The 24,706-nt window shown below is 43.1% G+C and overlaps 1 protein-coding gene across 8 annotated transcripts in view; it reads left to right on the forward strand.

Annotated features, from left to right (window-relative positions):
• LIMCH1 (LIM and calponin homology domains 1) overlaps nucleotides 1-24,706 on the forward strand; it is a 248,864-nt gene that overhangs the window by 186,765 nt on the left and 37,393 nt on the right. For 6 of the 8 annotated variants that reach the window (XM_010858842.1, XM_010858849.1, XM_010858846.1 and 3 more), the window contains 5 exons: nucleotides 3,694-3,729; nucleotides 8,756-8,882; nucleotides 10,390-10,547; nucleotides 10,753-11,161; nucleotides 15,508-15,726. In XM_010858842.1, the coding sequence (XP_010857144.1) occupies nucleotides 3,694-3,729; nucleotides 8,756-8,882; nucleotides 10,390-10,547; nucleotides 10,753-11,161; nucleotides 15,508-15,726 (949 nt within the window). The remainder of the gene's footprint in view (nucleotides 1-3,693; nucleotides 3,730-8,755; nucleotides 8,883-10,389; nucleotides 10,548-10,752; nucleotides 11,162-15,507; nucleotides 15,727-24,706) is intronic. The other 2 variants (XM_010858845.1, XM_010858848.1) reach the window with 1 other exon arrangement.

Genomic DNA, 24,706 nt, shown 5'->3' on the forward strand with positions numbered 1-24,706 from the left:
AAAGAATAATCCTGAGATTCATGGTCTACTTTAAAATCCTATATGTTGAAGCTTCTGCTGTTATTTCAAAAGAGTAATAGACTTGTGAAAAGTGTGGTCTGCCAGATCCATGTAGAGCAGAGGAGCAAGAAGCGTTTAGCATAATTAAAGCTCCCCTATAAGACAGGAAGTGATAGAATTCTGCTTCCTTTGGTGGTAGTGAGACAGAAGGTAGGGTGGGGAGCAGAGAGAGTCTTAATCTCCAAATTTCAAGTTAATAGTCAAGCTGTCATTACCACCTGGATTTAACATACATTTTGCAGTCTTCTGAATCGTAATGCTTCTAGTAGAGCCTTCTTGTAGCACTGGTTTCAGGGAGCAGGGGTGGCAGCTGTGCTCGCCCTTTCCAGGTGCTTCTGCTCTCTCCAGCTCACCTTCTCCTGGGAATTCACAAGTGAATGCCTGTTGGCTCCAGTTCACAACTGGGAAGCCTGCAGTAGAGAAGTTACACCTGGGTCCCAGCTGGGAGGGCAGGCTGGTGACGAGGTACTGCCTGGCCCAGCACACTCACTCAGTCCCCAGATGCCCTGATGTGGTGATGGGCGCTGCATCAGCAGGCTGGTGGGAAGCGGTTAGCAAGAGAGGAGAGGAGGAAGTGAGGCCTGTAGGCTGTCTGCTGGATACATTCTAGGCAGCCCATTTATTCCCCACACAACCTTGGAGAGTGAGAAGTTGTATCTGTATTCTCCAGGAAGAAACCAAGTTGTATGGCAGAAACCAACACAACATCGTAAAGCAGTTGTCCTCCAATTAAAAAAAAAAGAAAGAAACCAAAGCCCAGGTCCACACAGCTGGCAATCACAGATCCAAGACCCAAACCCAGCTCTGTCTGAAGAGGGAGCTGCCATCCCATGCCAGTGCATTACCTACCAAGTTACCAAGGAGACTGGAGGTCTCACGACTTCCCTTTCACTTGTATTCTGTCCCTCTGGACGGAATGGCTGGTTTGAGCATAAGGAGATATATTCAGAGTAACTGCGTGACAAAATTGTGTGAGGGAGCAGGCACACACGTTGGGAATTCGTGTTTCCTTTCAACAAGTGTTTACTGAGTAATTGCTATGTGTGAAATACTGTGCTGGGTGCTGCTGGAGGATAGTCTTAAATGACAGGTGAACTCATTTCTCCTCCTCACTTCAAATGGCGTTCGCGCTAGTTCACAATGTTGCTGAGCATTGATCCTGAAGTGCTTTATTTGTGCTGAAAACTACACAGATGCAATCAACAGGTGGAGAAAGTACTCTCTTTACCTTCTAAATACCCCTGCCCTCACAATTGAACTTTATTAATTGCTGGGTTTTGGTAGGATGCTTATACCAACTGTGATTTGTCTGGCCGGTATTGTAGGTCTGTTGACTTACCTACTTTGCATTTTTTTTTTAAATCTCTTTATTAGTCATTTTTTAAAACTCATCTTTTCTTTTCTATATTTCATAGAACCACTGAGAAAATCATTGGAAGCCCAAACTCTAATTATCTTCTCCATAACAGCAAAGGCAATTCTGATTAAATTGGTTCCTTCTTAAAGCTAATAAATTTGTCTGAGAGGAAATGTCTTAAAGCCACAAGTATATAGTAAACAGATAAATGAAGGGTATCTTCAGAGACTGCACTAGTCTTTTGCATTTCCTGAGTATCCAATAAGGATTTAGTAAATACTTATGGAGGGCCTGGTCTGGTCACTATTCAGGGAACCCCCAAAGAAAAAATCCCGACTCTCATGGACCTTGCATTGCAGGGTTAATCAACATTTGTTGGTAGAGGTCTCCATGAAATGCTGCTGAGTATTTTGTGTAGAAGCAATTTAAATTCTAATATATCCTGCATGCAGCAACACAGCTGAACCTCATAAATGAAATGTGCTAATAAGGAAGCCAGACTCAGAAGAGTACATTCTCTGTGATTCTGGTTACACAGCACAAGGCTCAATGCCGATTTGTGGTTTGTGAAGACTCATCAAGGTGTGTGTGTATGGTCTGTGCGCTTTCTGTACGTATAGTTTACTTCAGTAAAACGTTAATTAAAATATTCAAATCAACACAAAAACACCAACTATCGATTGAACATTTCTAGATTAAACATCCATTAGGAATAACTTCTCTGCTTATTTCCATAGATAATTTAGAAAACACAATATATATTCAAATGTCTATTCCAGTAGGCCTACTAGTGAACTGGGAAACATCTATCCAGGCTTCAGGATTAACACTGTTAATTCTGGGTGGAATTTACACTGTTCTGTCCTCTTTCTTGATGTGAAGGAATTCATCTGCCTCCATGTGGAGGTGGTTATGGAAAACTAAATGTCTTAAGTCAAACTTTAGCACCTTCTAAAACTATCCCCCAGAGAAGCAGAAAATGGGTCTTACTTCCGGAAGAAAAACATCCACAAACGCTTTCCTTTTCTTGCTTTTGGCCATTTCAACTGAAACTCCTATTAGTCTTTCACTGGTATGGTTGCCCTCACTGTGCGTGAAAATAGTTATTAATGAATTCATAACTGTTACAAGGTAATGAGGCATCAGAGAGAAAGGTGTCTGTGTGTGTACACCAATGTGTTTGGGGTTTTTTCTCTAAGATCATAGGAAGAGACCTTTAGAAATTACTCCCTTCCCCCTATATTGTTATGAAACTGAACATAGGATCAGGTAGTTTTTGCTGAAAACCCCCAAATTTAATTTTTCGGACTGAAAGCCTGGAATTTTTTTTCTTTGCTCAAATAAGTCTTTGTCCACCATCAGAATGCATGAATAAATTGCCTTTCAGGGCATAGGTAAGAACCTTCTCTTAAAATTCCCCTTTCCAGAAATAGTCACTTGTGGGAGCTACTTTTATCAAATGTGCTTAAATATGCCCTTGTAATATTCTAATTTTTTTTTCTAATTTGACCTTTTTCTTTGTTTTATCAGATACATTAAAACTTAAAAGGCCCATATTAAAGAAGGTGCAACTTTGTAGCTCTAAATAATCAGAAGAATATAAAAGATTGTTTAAAAAAAAAAAAACTTTGCTTTTTCAAGTTATGGAATATTATCCACGTCTGGTTTTGATTAAGGCTGCCAGTTTTCTAGGAATTGTGGTTTTTGTCAAATGCATGCGGAAGGCACTGATTGGGGTTCTGGTTGGAGTTCTGGTTTGCTTTCAGAAACCTTCAGAAACACTCTTTGATGTTATTTGTGCAAATGCATTAACACATCAGGGAAAGGGTCAGAAAGCGTGTGCTTCTATGCTGGGTGTCCATTACAGCCCATTACTCTACACAGAAAGGCAAAAACCAGTTCAACCGTTTGTGAATGACCGTAATACACATTTGGTTTTTTCAAAGCTGTCTTCTCTAAACATTGTGGATTGCACCTAAGCCTTTTTGTGTTTATATTGAAACGATTTCTTTCTTTGTGGGTAACATGGAGAGGTATTTTTTATTTCCCCTTTGGGTTTTCCTACAAATTTCGCATTCTTCAGAAATGTCAAGACTTTGCTTTCATTTTTAGCCATTGGTGAATATTGCTAATTGTATAATGACACTTCTCTTCCAGTATGATCAGCAAAAAAGGTTTGGCACGTATACATTTCACTTGTAGTTTTTATTTCCAGCTTGGTTACAGTGTTAACCTTCTGTCTTGCCAATCCTCTAATTTTGGATTTGGTCTTATAGATACGGACCGAGAACTCCTGTGTCTGACGACGCAGAGTAAGTTGTTTTGTATTCATAGGAATACATTAATTATAGCCTAAACTGCATGCTTCCAGTACTCACCACTAATTGAAACGCAGTTAATGTAACAGTGGACTGAAGAGCTAACTGACTCTTCTCTGCAGCCTCAGAGAAGCCCTTGAAATTGGAATGCAAAACATATGTTCTGTGCAGGAGAGATGAATGAAAAAGCCACTTAAGCATGATTCTAATATGCAGCTGCTGCTTAAAACTTAACATTTGCTTTTCATAGATGGGGCATGTGAAAGTTGTTCTTGTTAGGGTTTGGAAGTTGGAAGCTGTTCTGAACCATGGAATTGTTAAAAGGCTCTTCTGCGCTTTGCATTGAATCCTTGATATGTGAAGGCTTAGCTGTGCAGCAGTTATTCTCAAAGACACATTTTTTTTTAAGCTAAGAAAATAAATTCTAAACCACTAATGATAGATTCAGAAGCCCAAGTTCCTCCCAGGTTGCAGTAATATAAACTGTGGGATGCCTGAGCCCAGAACGCTGGGGTTTCGTTCATGTTCCATGGCACAGCCAGGGGTCAGGATGTGCAACATGACTTGGGTTGCCTCTCCTTGGTCTCCGCTCCTCCCAGAGATACATTGCCCATCCCCAGCCTCACATACGAATTTGAGATGAATCTACTTTCTCCCATCTGTGACCGCATTGACTCCATTTCAAAAACAGATTCCCCATAGGTAGAGCATTCTGAAACTGATAGCCAGATCAGAAGTTTTCTTTGCAGAAGGCTGGCTTGCTCAGGTTTAAGAAACATGATCAATATCTCACTGCAACACCAGTGGCCCGCTAAGCCTGATGTCTATCCTCTGGAAGAGGTGTTTTGTGGCCTTGTGGGAGTCTAGGCCATTCTAAGAGTGAACCCCAACATTCTCCCTGCCTGTCTTCCTGGCCTGAGCCATAGTTTCGAGTCACTGAGTGAGGAATCCAAGTAACAGTGTAGAACAAATATCATTTCCACCAGTAACTGCAATCAGGCCACACATCTACTGTATTTGAACTGTGCTTTTTTTCCATGTTTGTGTTCAAGATGTCAGCTTAGTCTGACTTTTAGCTCTAAGCAGTCTGACTCGAGTGCCAAGGAGATCAGTTTCCGATGTGTGATGTATGATTGCTTTGTGGCCTGACACACGGAACATTCATATCTCAGAACTAAATTCAGCCAGAGCTTGACTGACTGCATGGAGTTAAGTAGTCTATAAAACTGAGCCCTGGTTATTGCTTTTAAAATCTACAGTGGCAGTATTTAACATTCACTGAAAGGAGGATTATATAAGATTGATAGGCAAAACACTACTTTGATTTGGTTAGCAAAAACATTTTGATAGAATGGATTTACTCTTCATCATTGCAAAGCTGCTGTGCAATTTGCCTAATACAGATCTCTCAAAAACCCTGAAAGCTGAAAGAAAAGGAGCTATATTAAAGAGCTTTTGAATGCTGCCTGTACCTGAATATGAAACCTCACCCACAGGAAAAGTAAATGATTTTTTAAATCAAGTGGGGGTGCAGACTCCTCTAAATTTACCAAAAAAAAAAAAAGGCAAGCAGCTTGTGATCCAGGAAGAGTATAAGGAGCTTCTTGTCCAGGGGTCTTATCTGGGAACATCTAAAGGGCTGAATTTCCTTCTTGGAATAGACATAATTTATATGAAATCAAGTGATCAAGTGGGTAAGAAAAAAAAGTTATGTCAGGAGTTTTTTTTTTTAATAGAAATTTATAATATGTTTCATTTCTTTTCTCACTATCTCCCTTTTTCAAAAACTTTACAGACCACTATTGGCACAGGCTCTATTTATTCATAATTGACACATTCTTAAAATGCAGCCCAATCAAAAAAAGATGTGCCCTTTAAGGAGAATGCGGGTCAGGGGCAGACCTACCACACAGGCAAACAGAAATTTCCGCCTCCTGGCAAGCCAAGAATGTTTCCATGGATTTAGTTTCACCTTCTTGCCCTTCTCTTCACTTCCACATACCTCCTCTCCCAATGGTCCCCACCATGGAGCCTGGAAACTGAGAGAGCCAGAGGCCATTTTGCTCTTAATTCCCTTACCTTAGACTTGGTCCAGAAACAATTTCCAGGCTCCCCTGGAGGTACTTTAATCCTGGCCCTAAGAACTGCCAACCCACTGCAGGGAGAGGCTCCTGGGCTCTACAGCCAGGCGCCCTGTTCCCAACAGCCCAGGAGCATGGCCTGTTGTACTGAGAAGCATAGATTTGGTGCAAGTCCTGTTAACATTGTGGAACCTAGACTTCTCCAGGGTTCCCTGAAGTGCTGTGCTCTACTAAATCGCTTCAGTCATGTCCAACTCTTTCGACTCTATGGACTATAGCCTACCAGGCTCTTCTGTCCATGGGATTTTCTAGGCAAGAATACTGGAGTGGGTTGCCATGCCCTCCGCCAGGGAATCTTCCCGACCTAGGGATTGAACCCACATCTCTTATGTCCCCTGCATTGGCAGGCAGGTTCTTTACCACTGGCACCACCAGGGCCTCCCACCTCATCCCTCTACATGCACTTCTTCATTTTGGAGGCTGAGTCCAATCTCTGAATGAGGGAAGATTTTCTGAATGGTGACTCAGCTCATTTTCTGTCTACTATTATCAGTCCTCAGCTTGCTTCCTTTTTTGAAATGGCTTAAAGGTATTGCTCATAGTTTTATTATTTCTCTTTTGCTGGTGTTGCTTTTTAAAGAAAAAAAAGCTCTAACCAGAAAAAAAAAAAAAAAAGTACTTCCTGGTATAGGAGAAGGCAGACAAGAGTTTCTCTTTTTATTTCACTAACCAGCTTTTGGCCATATTTGGGCTGTGGTAGTTAGAACTTCACGGTAGAAACAGAAATAGGAACCTGGGACAGAAGAAGGCAGTTCTGAAGGCCTTGTTCCCACCCTCTCCATGCCAATCAAGTGAGATAAGCAGTCTGAAATCTTGGAGAAGCCTGCCATTTTCTTACTGCCGTCCCAGAAGACTTTGCCCTATGGCCATCAGTGTGACCTAAACCAAAATTCTGCCCTTTAAAAATTACAGATGGCAAAGTTGAAGGAAAGGACCTCCTTTCTCTCCCATAATCTGCCAGCTATTAGTAGATTACAATAGAGTCCCAGCTGAGAGGGGTTTATGTCTTCTAAGACCTTCACAAAGCCTATAAATTGCCTTGAAAGAGAAACAGGCTGAATTTTATACATTTAGAGTTAAGTTGTTGTTTGTTTTTTTTTTTAACTCTGAAAGGAAGATGGGATGAGTTCAGGTCCCCTTCTGGAAGGGTTGTTTGAGGGTATTATGATCCATGAAGTTTAAAACCCATGAATTAGACTTTTCTACCTAACTCTGCAAATTTCTAAATTTTCCTTAAACCACATTAATAAGTAGCATCAAATAGGTAACACATCGCAGTCCCTCCTCTCTTTAGAGGACTACAGTTTATCTTCCAGGAAGACACAGTTACCACAAGCAACACTGTGCCCTGAATCTGTGGACAGCTCCACACAGTAGCGTGTCATATCCATGCAAATAGAAGCCTTGGATCAAAGAAAGTCCTACGCAGCCGAATTATTAGAAACAGGTTAAAGTACAGTCTTCAGTTTTCACTCTCTTTTCACACAGTTTTCAAAGACTCAAATTGTCCAACATCTAAAGAGAGGGGAGAGGCACTCATACATTCATATTTGAGTAGACTGAAATGAACGTGGGTAGCCATTGCTTTGGGATTGTCTTCTCCTTCCAGAGAGCCGCCTGCTAAGGAACCCCTGGCATCCAGCGATGCTGCTGCTGTGCTTTGTCTGGCCACGGGGATAACTATTTTGGACATCACTGATGATGTCTGGAATTAGTTAGTGTCTTGGTGCATGGCTCTTCTTTTTCTTTGTGTTAAGCTGGCTTCAAAAATGGACTGTCACAGTCTTCTGTTCTTAAAGGGCCCTCCACTTGTTGGGCGCTTTATAACCCACGTGGTCCCAGAGCTAGTCATTTCTTTGAGAGGAAAAAAAAAAAAGGAAGATTTTGCTTTGGTTTTTATTTCTATTTTCATCTTTCTGCTTCAGCTTTCGCTGTAACAAAGGTCTGTAATAAGCATTGCAGAAAAGGCCCTATGGTCTTACCCAACATTTAATAAGCTCCTGCAGAATATATCAATTATATGAACAGCCTAAAGGTTCTTAAAATTTGATTCCAAATCCTTTTGCTTTTAAAAGAGTGTATGCAGAGGTATCCTGTCAGAAATAAAGTGAAACCCTCGTGAGAATTTTAGGATATAAAGTATATGCTGATTTTTATATTTTGCCCTTAACCTTACCATAAAATACCTTATTTTCTTGATTTCAAGATGCCATCAACATACTACAGATTTACAGTTTTACAGGACATAAAAATAAACCACAACAAACATATGTATCATTTGTGCATAGTTCTTGGATGCATTCAAAATTCAGAAAATACGACATGAAAAAGTGGTGCCTTAGATTGAGGCTGTATGATCACTTTTTTAATGGAGAAATTGCCTGTTAATGAAGAAAGCATTTAAGCCAGACCTACACAAAGAAGCATTTACTGCAATTAAATTTTCACTTCAGGGGACACCATCCTCCTTCCCCACAAATTCTCTCCAAGTTTTACATGTTAATGCTCTTAATTTTATTTTCTAATACATTTATAAGTGAGACCAGCTCAGAGTTTCAAATACCTTTTCAAGCCTCTTAGTTTAAACACATCTAGGCCCCAACATGTAAAATTAATTGACCGATTCAGCCATCACTGAAGACAAAGATGGTCACATTTTGGCTTCTGCTTCAAAAGAAGAGCTGAGGCTCCTAGCATGCCCGCTGCTGCCGGCTGAGGGAGGAACAGATTGCAGACCCCGTGGCTGCCTTAGGCTGCGGAGGGAAAGGGACTGTTTTCCATACGCGGTAGCGCCCCCACGCGGCGGGACGCCCCAAGTGCGCAGAGGTAGGAGGGGTGCTCATCTCTGTCCGCTCGTTGTCTGCTCTCTCCACGCGCAGGAGCACGAGTATGTTTGACATGCGGTGTGAGGAAGAGGCCACGGTGCAGCCGCACAGCAGGGCCCGCCAGGAGCAGCTGCAACTGATAAACAGCCAGCTGCGGGAAGAGGATGACAAATGGCAGGATGTGAGTGCTGGGGCCACGGCCGTGGGCAGTGGGGAGACTGCGCTGCCCGCTGGGCAAGAGGCCCTTTGGAACAGAGAATCAGAATCAGATTGGGTGGGAGCCTCGGGCTGGAAAGCCATGCAGAAGAAAGGGGGGCCCGGAGAAGACTTCAAACAGTGAACACCGCCCATGTGGGAATTAAGGAAAGTACCCTTGCTGAAGTTTGGCCAGAAAGCAGAGGGGAGCGGGTGGGAGGCAACTAGCATGCGATGCCATATCAAGGATGCACTTGCTTCTGAGTTTGTGTGTTTGGAATTGATAATAATGATGATGGTGACCACAATGATAACTGTCAACACTGAAAGCATGCCAGTAACAGGTACTGTTCTGAGTGCCTTGCAGTTAATCGTTCTTGAATCCTCTCAGTAACTCGGTATACTAGCAACTGTAGATATTACTGTCCTCAGCCAACAGAGGAGTCCCAGAGCAGTGAAGTAACTTGTCCAGAGTCACACAGCTAGTGAATAAGAGATCGAGGATGGCTCCAGGGCCTAATGGGGGCCTTGGGATTGTCTGTGAGCTGAGAGCAGAGAGCTAGGGCAGGAGAGGAACTTGAAGATCTGTATGAAACGAGAGAGAGAGTGGACTATTTCATCTCATCCTCACAGAGCGCTCTGAGGTAGTCACTGCAGATTTGACTCTACCTTTAGTCAACTGGTGAACTTTTCCAAAGTCGATAAATTGTGGTCACGATTATGTCTATGAGATATCAAGCACTTACTATGTGCCTGGCACCTGAAGTGCAACACCTCATTTCACCCTCACAACAAGCTTGCAAGAGTAGGTATCATTATCATTTCTGTTTTGGAGATGAGGAAACTGAGGTACAGAGAGGCTAAGAAGCATGCTTGAGATTCCAAAGCATGGAAGAGATGGAGCTGGGATTCTTTCCCACAGCCACATGCCTACCTAACTCCAGACTCCTACCTCTTTCTCATTAGGCTCTAATTGCCCATAGGATTTGTGGTGAAGTTGTCATAAGGATCAGATGACTTAGGACATGATCAGATGACTTAGGGCATACAGAACTATTGGTTCTACAAGACCCCAAAACCAATTGTTTTTCTGCTTTTTCTTCCTTCCCTGAGGGAATTTGTGTAGGTCTGTGGTTAATTCCTACCATTCTATTGTCAGCGAGTCCATTCACAATGCAGAGGTCATAAATAGCAAGGAATGAAGTTTCTTACAATACCTGTGAGACAATACTTTATGGCAACCAACACGGGATACACTAGCAAGTTTTATGTTGCCGTGTTTTACAAAATGTGCTGCCCTGCTCTGGATAATGTAGAATATCTGAAGGTTTCCTGCCTTCAAGATATTCCTGTTCCAACCAAACTTAAACTGGATTGTAGAGGAATGTCTTAGCCTGGCCCACAATCAGCACTCACTAAACCCTTAAGTGTAGAAATGGAATTACATGCAAGTCTGAAGAAGAGTGTTCTGTCTCCCTCCCCCTCCCCCATAGGACCTGGCTCGTTGGAAGAGCCGTAGAAGAAGTGCTTCTCAGGACTTAATCAGAAAAGAGGAAGAAAGGAAAAAGATGGAGAAGCTGCTGGCTGGAGAGGATGGGACAAGGGAACGAAGGAAAAGCATAAAAACCTACAGAGAAATCGTCCAAGAAAAGTGGGTTCTTTCTGTTGTTGTTTAATGTACAGTTAGTTAGATGCGCTTTTTCTAAAAATTGTCAGTCATCACAAAGGCTCTGACAGTAATATTACATACCCTGTTTGGTCTCTTCAGCTCTACTTGGGGTCCTACCAAGGTCCTCGTTGCAATTCCTGTGACTGTTGACTTTGTTCTTGCTTCCCCTCCCATGTCTACCCTTTAGAGAGCGGAGAGAAAGGGAGTTGCATGAAGCATACAAGAATGCACGGACCCAGGAGGAGGCAGAGGGTATCCTTCAGCAGTACATTGAGAGATTCACCATCAGTGAAGCTGTTCTTGAACGTTTGGAGATGCCAAAAATCCTGGAAAGAAGCCATTCAACAGAGCCAAACTTATCCCCCTTCCTCAGCGACCCCAACCCTATGAAATATCTGCGGCAGCAGTCACTGCCTCCACCCAAGTTCACTGCCACTGTGGAAACCACCATCGCTCGTCCCAGCGTTCTGGATGCCAGCATGTCAGCAGGCAGTGGGTCTCTGAGCAAAACTGTCTCTCCCAAAGCAGTGCCTATGCTGACACCCAAGCCTTACTCCCAGCCCAAAAACTCTCAAGAGGTTCTGAAGACCTTCAAGGTAAGATGAGTCCTTTAAGGGTAGAACCAAAACTGAACTCCCTGGGGAAAATAAGCATCTTATCTCAGGAAGATGCAGTGGTTTTTATCAAACAAAAGCAAATGCATTAACATGTACAGTTATGAAGTTTATGTGTCTCTGAGATTTGGTTTGCAAATAATTCAGGGATTGATGATTCTTCTCTAAGTGAAGTCGTTCAGTCATGTCTGACTCTTTGCAACCCCACGGACTGTAGCCTATCATGCTCCTCCATCCATGGGATTTTCCAGGCAAGAGTACTGGAACAGGTTGCCATTTCCTTCTCCAGAGGATCTTTCCAACCCAGGGATTGAACCCAGATCTCCCACATTGTAGGCAGATGCTTTACCATCTGAGCCATCAAATAACTTAGGATTCTTCTCAAGTCCTATTTTTAATACTGATGGGCTTGAATGAGATTGGTGGTTGAGTCACCTCCATGAGCAAGGTCTATTTCATAGTTCGATGTGCTGAGCGACTGAACACGCATGCATGCATGATGGTATGATATCTCCATAGCAATGGTAACAAACCCCAATTTAGCAGCACCCTAGGTATCTCCATTTATCTAGGGGTATTGAAAATGCCTCAAAACAAACTTCTAATGACCTTTAGTGTAAATAGAGGTATATGCAGTTACCTCTGTATACACCTCTAAACATCATAACTGAAAAGCTGCTGCTGCTACTGCTGCTAAGTCACATCAGTCGTGTCTGACTCTGTGCGACCCCATAGACGGCAGCCCACCAGGCTCCGCCGTCCCTGGGATTCTCCAGGAAAGAACACTGGAGTGGGTTGCCATTTCCTTCTCCGATTCATGAAAGTGAAAAGTGAAAGTGAAGTTGCTCAGTCGTGTCTAACTCTTCATGACCCCATGGACTGCAGCCTACCAGGCTCCTCTGTCCATGGGACTTTCCAAGCAAGAGTACTGGAGTGGGTTGCCATCACCTTCTTCAGAAAAGATGCTACCACTGGGGGAAAAAAATGATAATATAAGAAATACATGATATATACTTGGTATTCAAATGAGAGATTTTTTTAAAAAAATTTTAGGTGGGAAGAATCTATATTATTTTGGAAGTGGGGGAAGGTGCCAATGAACATGTAAAATAGTGTTCCAGAACCAAAGAACCTATAGCAGCCAAACATCTTTTTTCATCCTCAAATCCTAGTATTTTTCCTTGCGTCAGGAGGAAGTACTCATCCTTCGTCTCAAGAGAGACGACAAAGAAAAGTCAGTTTCCCTTGTCCCTGCACGCCACATGGGTTTATAATAGAAGACAGAGGTGGAATTCATCAGTGGCAGACACAGACATGTGACTGTAAAGGATGTTTGCTAAGCTAAACTAACTGAGCACTGTGTGTGTGTATCTTCCTATTGAGTTTCAGAGGGAGCCGAGCCATATTTCTAACTTTCTTAGCATCTTTCTTAGCTTAACTCTGAATGTATCTTTAAAATCTGTGTCTTAGGCCTTGATCAAACGAAAGAAAAATGTCCTTTCCGTCTCATCTAGGTTGGATTGAGATGTTTATCCCTCCAAGGGCAATCGCTGTGTGTTTGTCCACAGCTTCGTCCTAAGAGGCTGGTGTCTGTGCCTAGGCACTCAACAAGTGTCTGTTGAATAAGCACATGCATTTTTCCTGAGAAGATGAGATACTTATCATGCAGACTGGTGCACACACAAATACACACACAATCACATGTGCTCGGCAGGCTGCCTAAGTACTGTAGCAGCTCTTCTTCACCCGGGGCCCACGGCCATCAACTGTCTGATAGCTTCTCGAAAAGGTTGGTTTGATATTGAGGTGGCCCAGGACAGGGACAGGGAATACATGCATTTAACTTGGTATCCAAGGAATGTGATCTGTTAGTCTAGATGTCCATTTGCTTTCCTTTATATAAACAGTACAATGTGATCGTTTAAACAAAAGAATTAGGATAGATGGCTTCATGGCGAGACCCTGAGAAAACCCAGTTCCTACCATTGTGGCAAGACAGTGTGGAGGCTTCAGGGGAGGTAGAATGACGGACTTGGATAGAGGTCCTTTTAGAGCTGGAGCTCACCAATGAGCCCTCAACTCATCGTAGGTCCTGATGGCTGTCAGCCCTGTTCACAGCCCCACCATCGACTGGGTGAGCTCACTCATGGTCAAAGGTAGCATGGAAATGGACAGTTGTTACCAGGTAACACCAGAACTGGAGCTAAGGTGTGTGTGCGTGTGTATTTTCCTGTGGGGAGAAGGTGGGCATGGGAGGCAGGGAATACAGGCTCAGTTTCTTAGTACAACAGATTTAAGAGTAAAAGAAGTGTCAATAAAATGAAGGAGCAGTAAAATGGTTTAAGGCAGTGTTTTCAAACTGAGAGTTGCCACCTATTGCTAGGTTATGAAATCAATTTAGTGGTTTGGAATCAGCATTCTTTTTTCAAAAAAACATTATTAGATATATTATACTAATAGATATAATTAGATATATTAATATATATTAATAATAAACATATATTATAAAATATATATATTAGAATATAATATTTAAAAACAGTATAGTGCATCACATACAAAAAGGTAAATATTAATGGTTAAACTCCATTTCAGTTATCTTTATGTGTGTGTGCTCAGTTGTAATTTAAATTTTATGGATCACAGACAATAGACAAAACACTGACTTAAGGTAAACAATCTATAACTAGTATCTGCCCTTCTATTATTCTTTTTAAAAGATCTTAGAAGGTTTAGTAATAAGAATAGCTAACATTTATATACATAAATATGCCAGATACTGTTCTAAGTTCTGTGCATATATTAATACATAAATGATACCATAACAGCATCATTAAGGAGATACTATTAAGAAAGCTGAGTGCCGAAGAATTGATGCTTTTGAACTGTGGTGTTGGAGAAGACTCTTGAGAGTCCCTTGGACTTCAAGGAGATCCAACCAGTCCACTCTAAAGGAGATCAGCCCTGGGTATTCTTTGGAAGGAATGATGCTAAAGCTGAAACTCCAGTACTTTGGCCACCTCATGCAAAGAGTTGACTCATTGGTAAAGACTCTGATGCTGGGAGGGATTGGGGGCAGGAGGAGAAGGGGACGACAGAGGATGAGATGGCTGGATGGCATCACTGACTCGATGGACGTGAGTCTGGGTGAACTCCAGGAGTTGGTGATGGACAGGGAGGCCTGGCGTGCTGCAATTCATGGGGTCGAAAAGAGTCGGACACGACTGAGCAACTGAACTGAACTGAGCTGACTGATTATCATAGAAAGGAGGAAACTGAGGTTGAAGATTATATGGCTGTTAAGTGGTGAAGCCAGAACTCAGGTTGCCTCACTGTAGGGCTTCCTCTCATGACCGCTCTATATACTGTCGGACTTGAAAGAGATTTCCAGGTACCTTCAATAAGTCAGACTAACCACCCTCACTCCTTTCTTGCTCCCACCACCATCCCTAGACATAGGGGCAAAACAGAGATATTTTAATGTGCATGGCCTCTTTTTCTTGAAAAAAACTGAGATGGTCAAATTAACTAGAAACAGGAATTTATTGTGGGGCTCCCCAGGTGGCTCTGGATAAGGAATCCACCTTTAGTGCAGGAGATGAGGGCTCGATCCCTGGGTTGGAAGATCCCCTGGAGGAGGGTATGGCAACCCACTCCAGTATTCTTGCCTGGAGAATTCCCATGTAGCCCTGGTGGGCTACAGTCCACGGGGTCACAAAGAGTCAGACATGACAAGTGACTGAGCACGCACGCACGCACACACGCACACAGGGATTTACTGTAACGTAGTAACGCACCAGGTTCCCTGCCCTCCATGCTTGCTTGCAAAAAGTATTCGTTACGCAAAAAGTATCCTCAACCATAACAGGATAACCTGTGAAATATTCCTGATCTAAGATGAGGTCCACCTAGTTTATATGTTTATTAGGAAAAAAAAAATCTCAAAATTGTGAAATAGCAGTCACAGAACTTCCAGGAAAAATTACTGGAATCCAAATATGCGACATGTATTTATACCTAAGATCCCTTGATTTTCTATACTACAAAATAAAAGCAGACCCCCAGTAAGTTGAGCATGAAATGTAATCTAAACGAAGTGACATGAGAAGGCAGACCACCTTTTAAAGAAACCTGACCACCTTTTAAAGAAGCCCTCAAAGATGGCATTTAAGGGAGCCCTGCTTTCTAGACTGACGGAAGCATATAAGAGAACTTATTCTTTGTTGGACTGTGAATGGTAAATGCTAATGATTTAAGATGATTCTGAACATGTTGTTATAATCTTTCACTGGGGAATAGCATGTTCTTGTTCATTCTGGGTTTTACAGGTCGATGGGAAAGTCACCATGAATGGAGAGACGACTCATGGTGATGAGGAGGAGAAGGAAAGAGAGTGTCCCACGGTGGCACTTGCCCCCTCGTTGACCAAATCCCAGATGTTTGAAGGTGTGGCCAGAGTGCATGGGTCCCCCGTGGAGCTGAAACAAGACAGCAATAGCATTGAAATCAACATAAAGAAGCCAAGTTCTGTTCCCCAAGAGCTGACAGTAAGAAGCAAGCTTTTTTTTTCCCCCTCTTTTTGAAATAATTTATTTTTTTAAAAAATAAGTAGGTCCTGATCATGATCATTTCCTTCTAGATGAGTATATTCATTTGCTAGGGCTGCCATAACGAAGTATCACAAACCAAGTGGCCTACACAGCACATGGTACAACTAGTTGTAGCATAGTCCTGCCGCTGGAAGTCCAAAGTCGAGGTGTTGTCCAGGCGGCTTCCTTCTGGGGTCTGCGAGGGAGAGTCTGATCCTGGCGTCTGCTGGCCTGCTGGCAGTCTCTGCCATTCTTTGCCCTGGAGGTGTACCACCCCAATGTCTGCCTTCGTGTTCACATGACTCTCTCCCTGTATGTTGTCCGTGTCCAGATCTCCCTCTTTTTATAAGGACACAGGTCATACTGGTTTAGGGCTCCCTTCCAGCATGATTCAAGTGGTAAAGAATCCGCCTGCTAATGCAAGAGAGGCAGGTTCGATCCCTGGGTCAGGAAGATTCCCTGGGGAAGGAAATAGTAACCCACTCCAGTACTCTTGCCTGGGAAATCCCATGGACAGAGGAGCCTGGTGGGCTACAGTCCACATGGTTGCAAAGAGTCAGACACGACTGGACAGGCATATGCCATGCCACTTCAGTGTGATCTCATCTTAATTTAACTACATCTACAAAAATCCTATGTCCAATAAGGTCACATTCTGAGATACTGGAGGTGAGGACTTCCACGTATAAATTTGAAGAAGGACACAGATCAGCCCCTGGGCTTCCATGATGGCTCAGACAGTAGAGAATCCTCCTGCTAAAGCAGGAGATGTGGGTTCAATCCCTGTGTTGGGAAGATTCCCTGGAGAAGGGAATGGCACCCCACTCCAGTATTCTAGCCTGGAGAATTCCATGGGCAGAGGAGCCTGGCGGACTACAGTCCATGGGGTCACAAAGAGTCAGACACGACTGAGCAACTAATACGAACAGTCACGCCGTAGCCCAGGAGGATAGCAGAAGGTATCATATGAGTGACAGGCTTTGTCTTGTCCCTCCATGATTGGTGTCCAGAGTTATAGAAAAAGAAACAAATCTCTAAGGACTGTCCTGGCAGCCCATGGTTAAGACTCCACGCTTGTAATGCAAAGGGCACAGTTTCCATCCCTGGTCAGGTAACTAGCATCCCACACGCTTGCCACACAGTGCGGCCATGAAACAAGAAAAGGAAATATCTGAAATACCTTCTTTTCTGTTTATTCAACCTCATCAGGCTTCCTAAAGTAATTTGAAAATTACTGGTGCCATCAGAATGTGGCTTTCCATCCTTGACAATATGCATAAAGGGGTCTTTTTTACTAGCTTTTTAAAAAACTCATTAAAAATCAAATTAATTTTTTCTTGGTTTAGCCCCTGAAATCCAGAGTAATTGTAATTACTAACAAATGGTTGAGCTGAGAAATGCAGGGTAATTCAAGAATAGCAGACGAGAGAACTCAAAATAACAGTAGATTTGCCTCTTTGGAATATAAAACATCAAGAAGATTACGCTTTTCTGCTGAGTTCTCTCACCAGGGTTCATGCTGGTTTTGCTGATCAAACGGAAACTGTCACTACCGTGGTGCGGCCTGGCTTTTGGGATAGAATATGGACTCTATTCAACCTCAATTTGTCCTCACCAGAGGCTGGTTTCTGAGATTTTAATTTATAGTGTTTGGGTTGGAGTTATCAAGGTGAGGGGTGCGGGGGGTTGGATGGGTAGGCAACTGTCAAAATTTCTTCCCCCAGCACCTGGAAAGGTTTGGTTCAGAGGGAAACTTGTCTTCCAGTTTCAGGGCTAAATTAAATAACCCAGCTAGCTAAACCCACCTGGAGGACTAGATATTATTTTTCTTATCTCCAGGATTTGTCTTTTGAAGAATAAAATATGTTTTCTCAGAGGAGTTGAGAGGATGTAATTCTTCCCTGCAGTGCTCAAGCCCTAGAAAGAGATTCAAATTAGAGTAGACCAAAATAACTTCCTCACCATGGCAACATGTTTGCTGGTCTCTAGGAGCAAGGTTTTGTGATCCAGGCAGAGGCTGAATCCCTCCACCTGGAATTTATTTTCACCTTTCATTTGCATAAATGTGACCACCTCTGAAGAGTTCTTACAAGTTATCGTGAGAGGGAATGTTGAGTTTTGCTAGGAGAGTGGGAACTTTGCTGGCCGAATATAACATGAACTTTGTGCTCTTAAATTTAAATGAGAAGTTCCCCCAGATTAATTAGACATTACAGTGGTGGGATTGCTTTTCTGGGGCAGTTAATAATTCTGTTCTTGTTTCTCTTTTGCCGCACTTTTAATGGTGAGTGTTTCCTAAAAGTGCTCAGTCACTCACTTGTGTCCAACTCTTTTGTGACCCCATGGACTGTACCCTGCTAGGCTCCTCTGTCCTTGGGATTTCTCAGGCAGGAATACTGGAGTGGGCTTCTGTTTCCTTCTCTGAGAGATCTTCCTGCACCAGAGATTAAACCCACGTCTCCTGCATTGGCAGGTGGATTCTTTACCACTGAGCCACTTGGGAGGCCTGTTTTCTAAGTTCCCTTCATAAATGCCCTTCCCTGACTCATTCTGGCTACTGTGTCTGTCAGGCCACAGGCCCTTTGCACATGCTGTTGAACAGCTCTCTGTTCCTGTTCTTTGGAGAAGCAACAGTGTGGGAGCCACGCTGATCCTGTAACAGAGGCACACAGGGCTTAGTCAGGCACAGTAGATTAATTATAGGAACAAATCCCAAGGTTCTACAGTCAGGCGTGTGTATATTTTCTACCTTTACACTTCTGCCCTCTGACCATTTTGTTGTCAATTTGGCAGGTCACCCTGCCCTTGACCGGATAGATTTTTTCCCAATAGAAGGTAAAGGAAAAATGGAAGAAACCAGATAGTATAAGGCCTAAACTTCCTATACCAACTAATCTCTCTTGTTCAAAGCATCTAACCCTTTGGGGAAGAAAGCTTTACCCATCCTGTATGGAATCATAAACAGAAGAGAAGGGAGTTTTGTTTGTTGGTTTTGGGGTTTTACTAAACCTCCCTCAAAAAATTACTCGTTCTCAGTAATTACTTATTTTCTTATTTTTACAGTGAGCAACATAAAAAGAAAATAGCCTATTCCCTCTTACTGCCAGGCATTTTCCACTTTAATAGTAGTTATCCTGCTTCACTTGCTAATGGCAAAGAGAAGATGGATTGAACAATGTCACAACTGGTTACATTGTCCCAAAAGTATCTTGTTACAAGAGAGGCAGAATTAGATGATCTGAAAGAAATCGTGTTATTTCAGGAGTTTATACAGTGTAATCAGGAAAGTACCCAACAAAATGTGGCCTTGTGGACTTTTTTCTGGAAACCATCCTGATCCTGGGAAGCCTCAGGATAAAGGTCTCAACTCATGGAAGAGCCTGAGAGCCTCTTACTCAGGAAAAAACTGCCCAGTTAGGAGTGAGCTCTAGTTTGTTAAACCATAGTGGTTCTGAAGAGGTTATAGCATTTATCTACCTTATTTCCTGGTGGCTCAGTCGGTAAAGATTCTGTCTGCAGTGCATAAGACCTGAGTTTGATTGATTCCCCTGGAGAAGGAAATGACAACCCACTCCAGTATTCTTGCATGGAAAATCCCATGGACAGAGGAGCCTGGAGGGCTACAGTCCATGGGGTCACGACAGTCGGACACGACTTAGTGCCAAACCACCACCTAGTACTTAAGCTCTTGAATTAGCTATGACAGGGGTATTGCATGATTTTCTGGGTAGATAACTCCATGTATATACCTATTAGGCTACAAGCCAAGTTGTTAGCTGCCCTACATGAAATTTTGGCTAAAACACACTTCATACTCACTTATAATTTATGACACATAAAGTTTTCCATTCAGCATATGTTATCCTAAGAGGTATTTTGAAAGAATCTCTTCTCCAGTAAACCTCCTCCTCATTTCCCTTCCTTCTCCATATTCCAAGAAAAGCACTTCTTGACTGTGTTTCAGCCAGTATATTCCCTCTGAGATGGTAGAATTCATTGGTCAAGACAAAAATATGGTGACCAGCTTAAAACAGGGGGCTGCACTTCACAGCCTCCCAGGGCTTTTTACCAGCTTGGACTTGATGTGCTGTTTCTAATTCATTTGCCCTGCTCCGTGGGGCTGTCAAAGGAATAGTGTTCTTCCTTTTAAATAGTGTCTTTCTTCCCAAAACTGCATTCCCCACAGATACACTCTTTACAGAGGAGTAGCCTCCCCCACCACTAAAATGCCACAGTTCCTTCAGGGCGAGCTGGAACCGTTCAAAGGGCATCACAGTAGTAGGCAGGAGCATTAATTCAGGCCAGGAGGCCAAGCAACGGAGAAGGGTGGCCACTGGGCTCCAGTGGGCGACAGGGTGCAAGTGTGCGTCTTGGGTCAGCACGGCCACCTTTGTATATTACGTCGTCTCTTCTGTTTCCTTCTACCTCATCTTTCTTGTTTGAAAGTCTTAGGACCATGGACTCTTACTTTAGAAATAGATCCTAAATTAAGTTTGGCTTGTTATTAATTTTTAAATACTCTGGTTATATCAGTCGATGCCAACAAACTCCAGATCACGTTCAGTTGAATCACCTTTAAGGTAAAGAAATTGCGATAGCCATTGTCATGCCGGAGACTGCCTGTTACCTGGTAAGCATGAATGAACGGATGACCTGCTTTGTGCCCAACTTTTTAAAAAATACTTTTATTTATTTATTTTTTGATCTCCTGGGTCTTTGTTGTTGCTCGGGCTTTCTCGAGTTGCAGAGAGCTGGGGCTACTCTCTAGTTGCGGGATACAGGCTTCTCATTGTGGTGGCTTCTCTTACTGCAGAGCACAGGGTCTAGGTCATGTGGGCTTCAGTAATTGCAGCACATGGGCTCAGTCGTCGTGGCTCCCAGGCTCTAGAGCGTAGGCTCAGTAATTGTGGTCCACAGGCTTAATTGCTCTGCAGCATGTGGGATCATCCCAGATCAGAGATTGAATCCGTGTCTCCTGCACTGGCAGGCGGATTCTTTACCACTGAGCCACTAGGGAAATCCCTGTGACCAACTTTTGAAATAGAAAAAGAAACTCATAAACTCACCATGAAAGCAATTAACATAAAGCAACTGGGAAAGTATCAGTTCAGTTCAGTTTAGTCGCTCAGTCGTGTCCGCCTCTTTGCGACCCCATGAACCGCGGCACACCAGGCCTCCCTGTCCATCACCAACTCCCGGAGTTCACTCAGACTCACGTCCATCGAGTCAGTGATGCCATCCAGCCATCTCACCCTCTGTCATCCCCTTCTCCTCCTGCCCCCAAAGTATAGAAGATAATATTTAATGAAGTGCTAGATGATAGGGATACAACAACAACAATAGGGAGAGAAGACTAGAGGGATGTAAGGTGGCAGAGAAAAAGTAAGATCATTATTGGTCAGGGTTAGTCTAGCTGGGAAGGTTTCATATGAGACTTTGATTTTGAAATTGGTGGGATTTGGATTGGAGTTGAGGAGGGAAACAAGCTGTCCTCCATATTGGGACAAGCAGAAGCAAAGGCATGGACAGCATGGTCCTCCATAAGAGGACCACAGAGGGATCACAGGGCGAAGAGCTGATGAAAGTGACTAGGTGCTGTACATGCAACCAGAGAGGTTGGGGCTCCCATGAGCCCTCCCAGTTATCCCTGAGATATTTCCCAATGGAAATCTGACTCTCATTTTATTTTTTGAATTTAAAAACCCTGGCTTCTCTAGGAAAATCATATCATAGCATGAATACTAGACTCTTAGAATCCAGGACTGGAAAAGAATTTGGAAGATCTTCTAATCTAAGGTCTTATAGAGAAATGTCTCAAAAGATGTTCTATGTCTCCCTTTAAGACAGTTCAGTGTTTTCTTGATCCATTGTGAATTATACTTATAATTGAACCTCTTTGTGCCTTGATGGTGCCAGAAATGACCCTTTCTTAAAATACCTTAAGTACCCCATGCACTAAGTCAAAGCTCAAACCCCATCTGAACCTCAGTTTGTATTTAAAATAAGGATGGTAATAGTATAGGCATCTGATAGTTATGATGAGAATTCATGTGTATAGGGCACTTAACATGATGCCGCAATGACTCACAGAGGTGCCCTTAAGTTAGTTTTAACATTGTCATTCAACAAACGGGAGAAAGAAAGTTACCATATATTTTTCATAAGCCTGGAAGGGTGATAGGTACAAAGTTTTTCAGGCTAAAGTCAAGTCATCAAAATCACCATCTTAAACAGATGTGAATTTCAAACACAGGAGGCGAGTTCCTTGTCGGCTTCCAACTCAGCCCGCCAGTAGCTTCAGCTGTAATTCTCTAGGAGACTTGCAGACCTGAACAGCTTTTTCCAAAAGACGATTGCCCTGGCAGGTGTTCACTGGCTTCTTCCTGCAGCTCTTTTTTGCTTCTCCTGTTATTCACTGTTTCCCAAGTCGGGCTGCCTCTGCCACCGAGACTCCCAGGACTCCCACCATGTCAGCACCCTCTTGACAGCTCATCCCAACCAACGTCCTGCACACCCTCCCCACCGGCGGCCACCCTCCCACCAGATTTGTGGCAGTTCTGCCTCGTGGACCAACTGCCAGCCTCAGCTCTCAGGTATCTAAACGACTTCATCTGGGTTTCTCAAACTAAGAAACGAAATAGATCTGTTATTTCCACCGTGACAAAGCTCTTGGCCTTCTTCTGGAAAATTCAATACTTGACTACTGTTTTCTGATCCAGGAAAACAATCAGATCTTTCTTGAAACGTTTCATTTTGCAGTGAGAGCAGGGTGAAGGCATTTGAGTAGGTGCTGTTTTCCTTAAACTGTGACCAACTGCAGATTCCTTTTAGATGTCAAATGTCACAAACATTTCTCCAGAAGCTGTTTTTCTCCATCTAGAAGTAGTTGCAAGAGCATTAGATTTAATGCTCTTTTTAAGTCATTAAAGTTATTAGGGTGTAGGAGTGTTTCCAGGCTTCAAGAAAGTATACATTAGGGAAAATTAAAAAAAAAAAAAAATCAAACCTAGCCCATCTGACCTGGATAATTTTTGGTCTGGAATGTTTAAAGCAAAAAGAAAAAGCTTAACAAATGGAAAGGCTGATTCTCCATGTAGATCTTCTTTAGTCCAGGGAAAATAGATCTTTGGTAACATAAAAGCAAAAGGGGAAAACACGTGCGTGGCATATGTGGCACCTGGGCCCTGGTGCCAAGACATAAATAAACTGGTTTTCCAGGCTTGTGTCCAGATAAATTATTCAAGACTGGAGCCGGGAAATCCATCAGAGTCACTGAATAGTAGCTCAGGGAGGGACCATCTCGGACATCGCGTCTTCTGACACAGAGAGGATGCATGGTTGTTCCAAGCTCTGGCACCTCTTCCGTCCTAGGAGGAGGACCACGCAAGCCCTGGGTTTCAGGACCATCCTTCCTCCCCTGCTTTGTATTTCCAGTTCGTTCCACAGAGCCGCTGTCTGGGCTGGTCCCCCAGTAAGCTTCTTGTTAAAACAAGCAGTCTGATGTCAGGTAAATCTGTGGCCAGACCATGTCCCTCTCAAGCCAGGAAACTGCCACCTCCCACCCATGGCCGCAGGGCTCCGTCTGACACCAGAGCCAGCTTGGATGGTGTTCTCAGTCAAGGGGAAGCCAACTCCTGGCTTAGGCTCCTGCAACCTTTCTGTGCTCTCATTCATTCGTGTCCAGGGAATCTGTTTTTATTTACTTGTTTTCATCCTTGAGACAGTTTTACCGATTGGAGAAGGGAAGGCTTCTACTCTGTTCAGCTGGAACCAAAGGGAAGCGTGGGTCGTAAAACACAGTTTGCAGCGAGGCGGGTGTGTTTCAGGCAAGTCTGAGTCTATCAGCACTGGTTAAAACTGTCAATTTTGAACTCATTTCCTTTGAAGTAATGATGTGAGTACAACATTAATAAGCCTTTAGGATGGAGTATCCTGGCAGGAGTTAAACTGGCTCTGGAGATCTCCCTTCAGTACTCAGGACTTCCCTGGTGGCTTAGGCCGTAAAGAATCTGCCTGTAAGGCAAGAGACCCGGATTTGATCCCAGGATCAGGAAGATCCCCTGGAGAAGGAAATGGCAACCCACTTCAGTATTCTTGCCTGGAGAATTCCATGGACAGAGGAGCCTGGCGAGCTACAGTCCATGTGTTCACAAAGATTCGGACACAACTGAAAGACTAACCCATCTGGAGTACCTATAGTCTGTCTACATGTATATATATATAATGTATATATTGCAGAATTTGGAAAACTGTAAAGAAAATATAAACTACCTATTACTCCAGCCACTCCGAAATTAAGGTTCTTCAAAAATATGTCTTTCTCCTCTTTTTCTCAGTGTATATAAAATATTTTGTGGGGCTTATAGTTCAAAATGTGCTGCAGTTTGCTTTTTCTCTTAATTTATCCTGAGTATTTTGTTAGTAACAGCCTGATTTTTATGACTAATATGCATTTAAACCAAGCTTGAGAGTATAAATCCCATAAATAATGCATCTAACATGTGCTTCCCTGACATGGATGGCATGTCTGCTCTGTGCCAGATACTGTACTGGGCCCTGCCCCCCTCAGAACCTGGACTGAATGAAAAACCCTGAGACAAGGTGATGGCTGGGAGTGGTTCAGTCTCAAGCCACCCTGGGAAGTGGAGAGTTGGCTAAACTGGCCCCCTTTTCTGAGAGGTTCCAGAGAGTTCTCATCTTTTGCATAATAAATGGGCGAGAGGCACAATGAAAAGAACGAGGTAGGATGGATGAGAAGGAAAAGATGTGGAAAAGGCAGTTTGAATCATTTCAGCAATAAACTTGAGACTCTCAGGTTCTGGATTGCTTCTTATGGCTCAAAACCTTTTAATGTGCAAGCGCGCGAAGTCACTTCAGTTATGTCTGACACTGTGCGACCCTATGGATTGTAGCCCGCCAGGCTCCTCTGTCCGTGGGA

The sequence above is a fragment of the Bison bison genome, unplaced genomic scaffold (genome assembly GCF_000754665.1).
Source record: "Bison bison bison isolate TAMUID 2011002044 unplaced genomic scaffold, Bison_UMD1.0 scf7180017864451, whole genome shotgun sequence".
Classification (NCBI taxonomy): domain Eukaryota; kingdom Metazoa; phylum Chordata; class Mammalia; order Artiodactyla; family Bovidae; genus Bison; species Bison bison.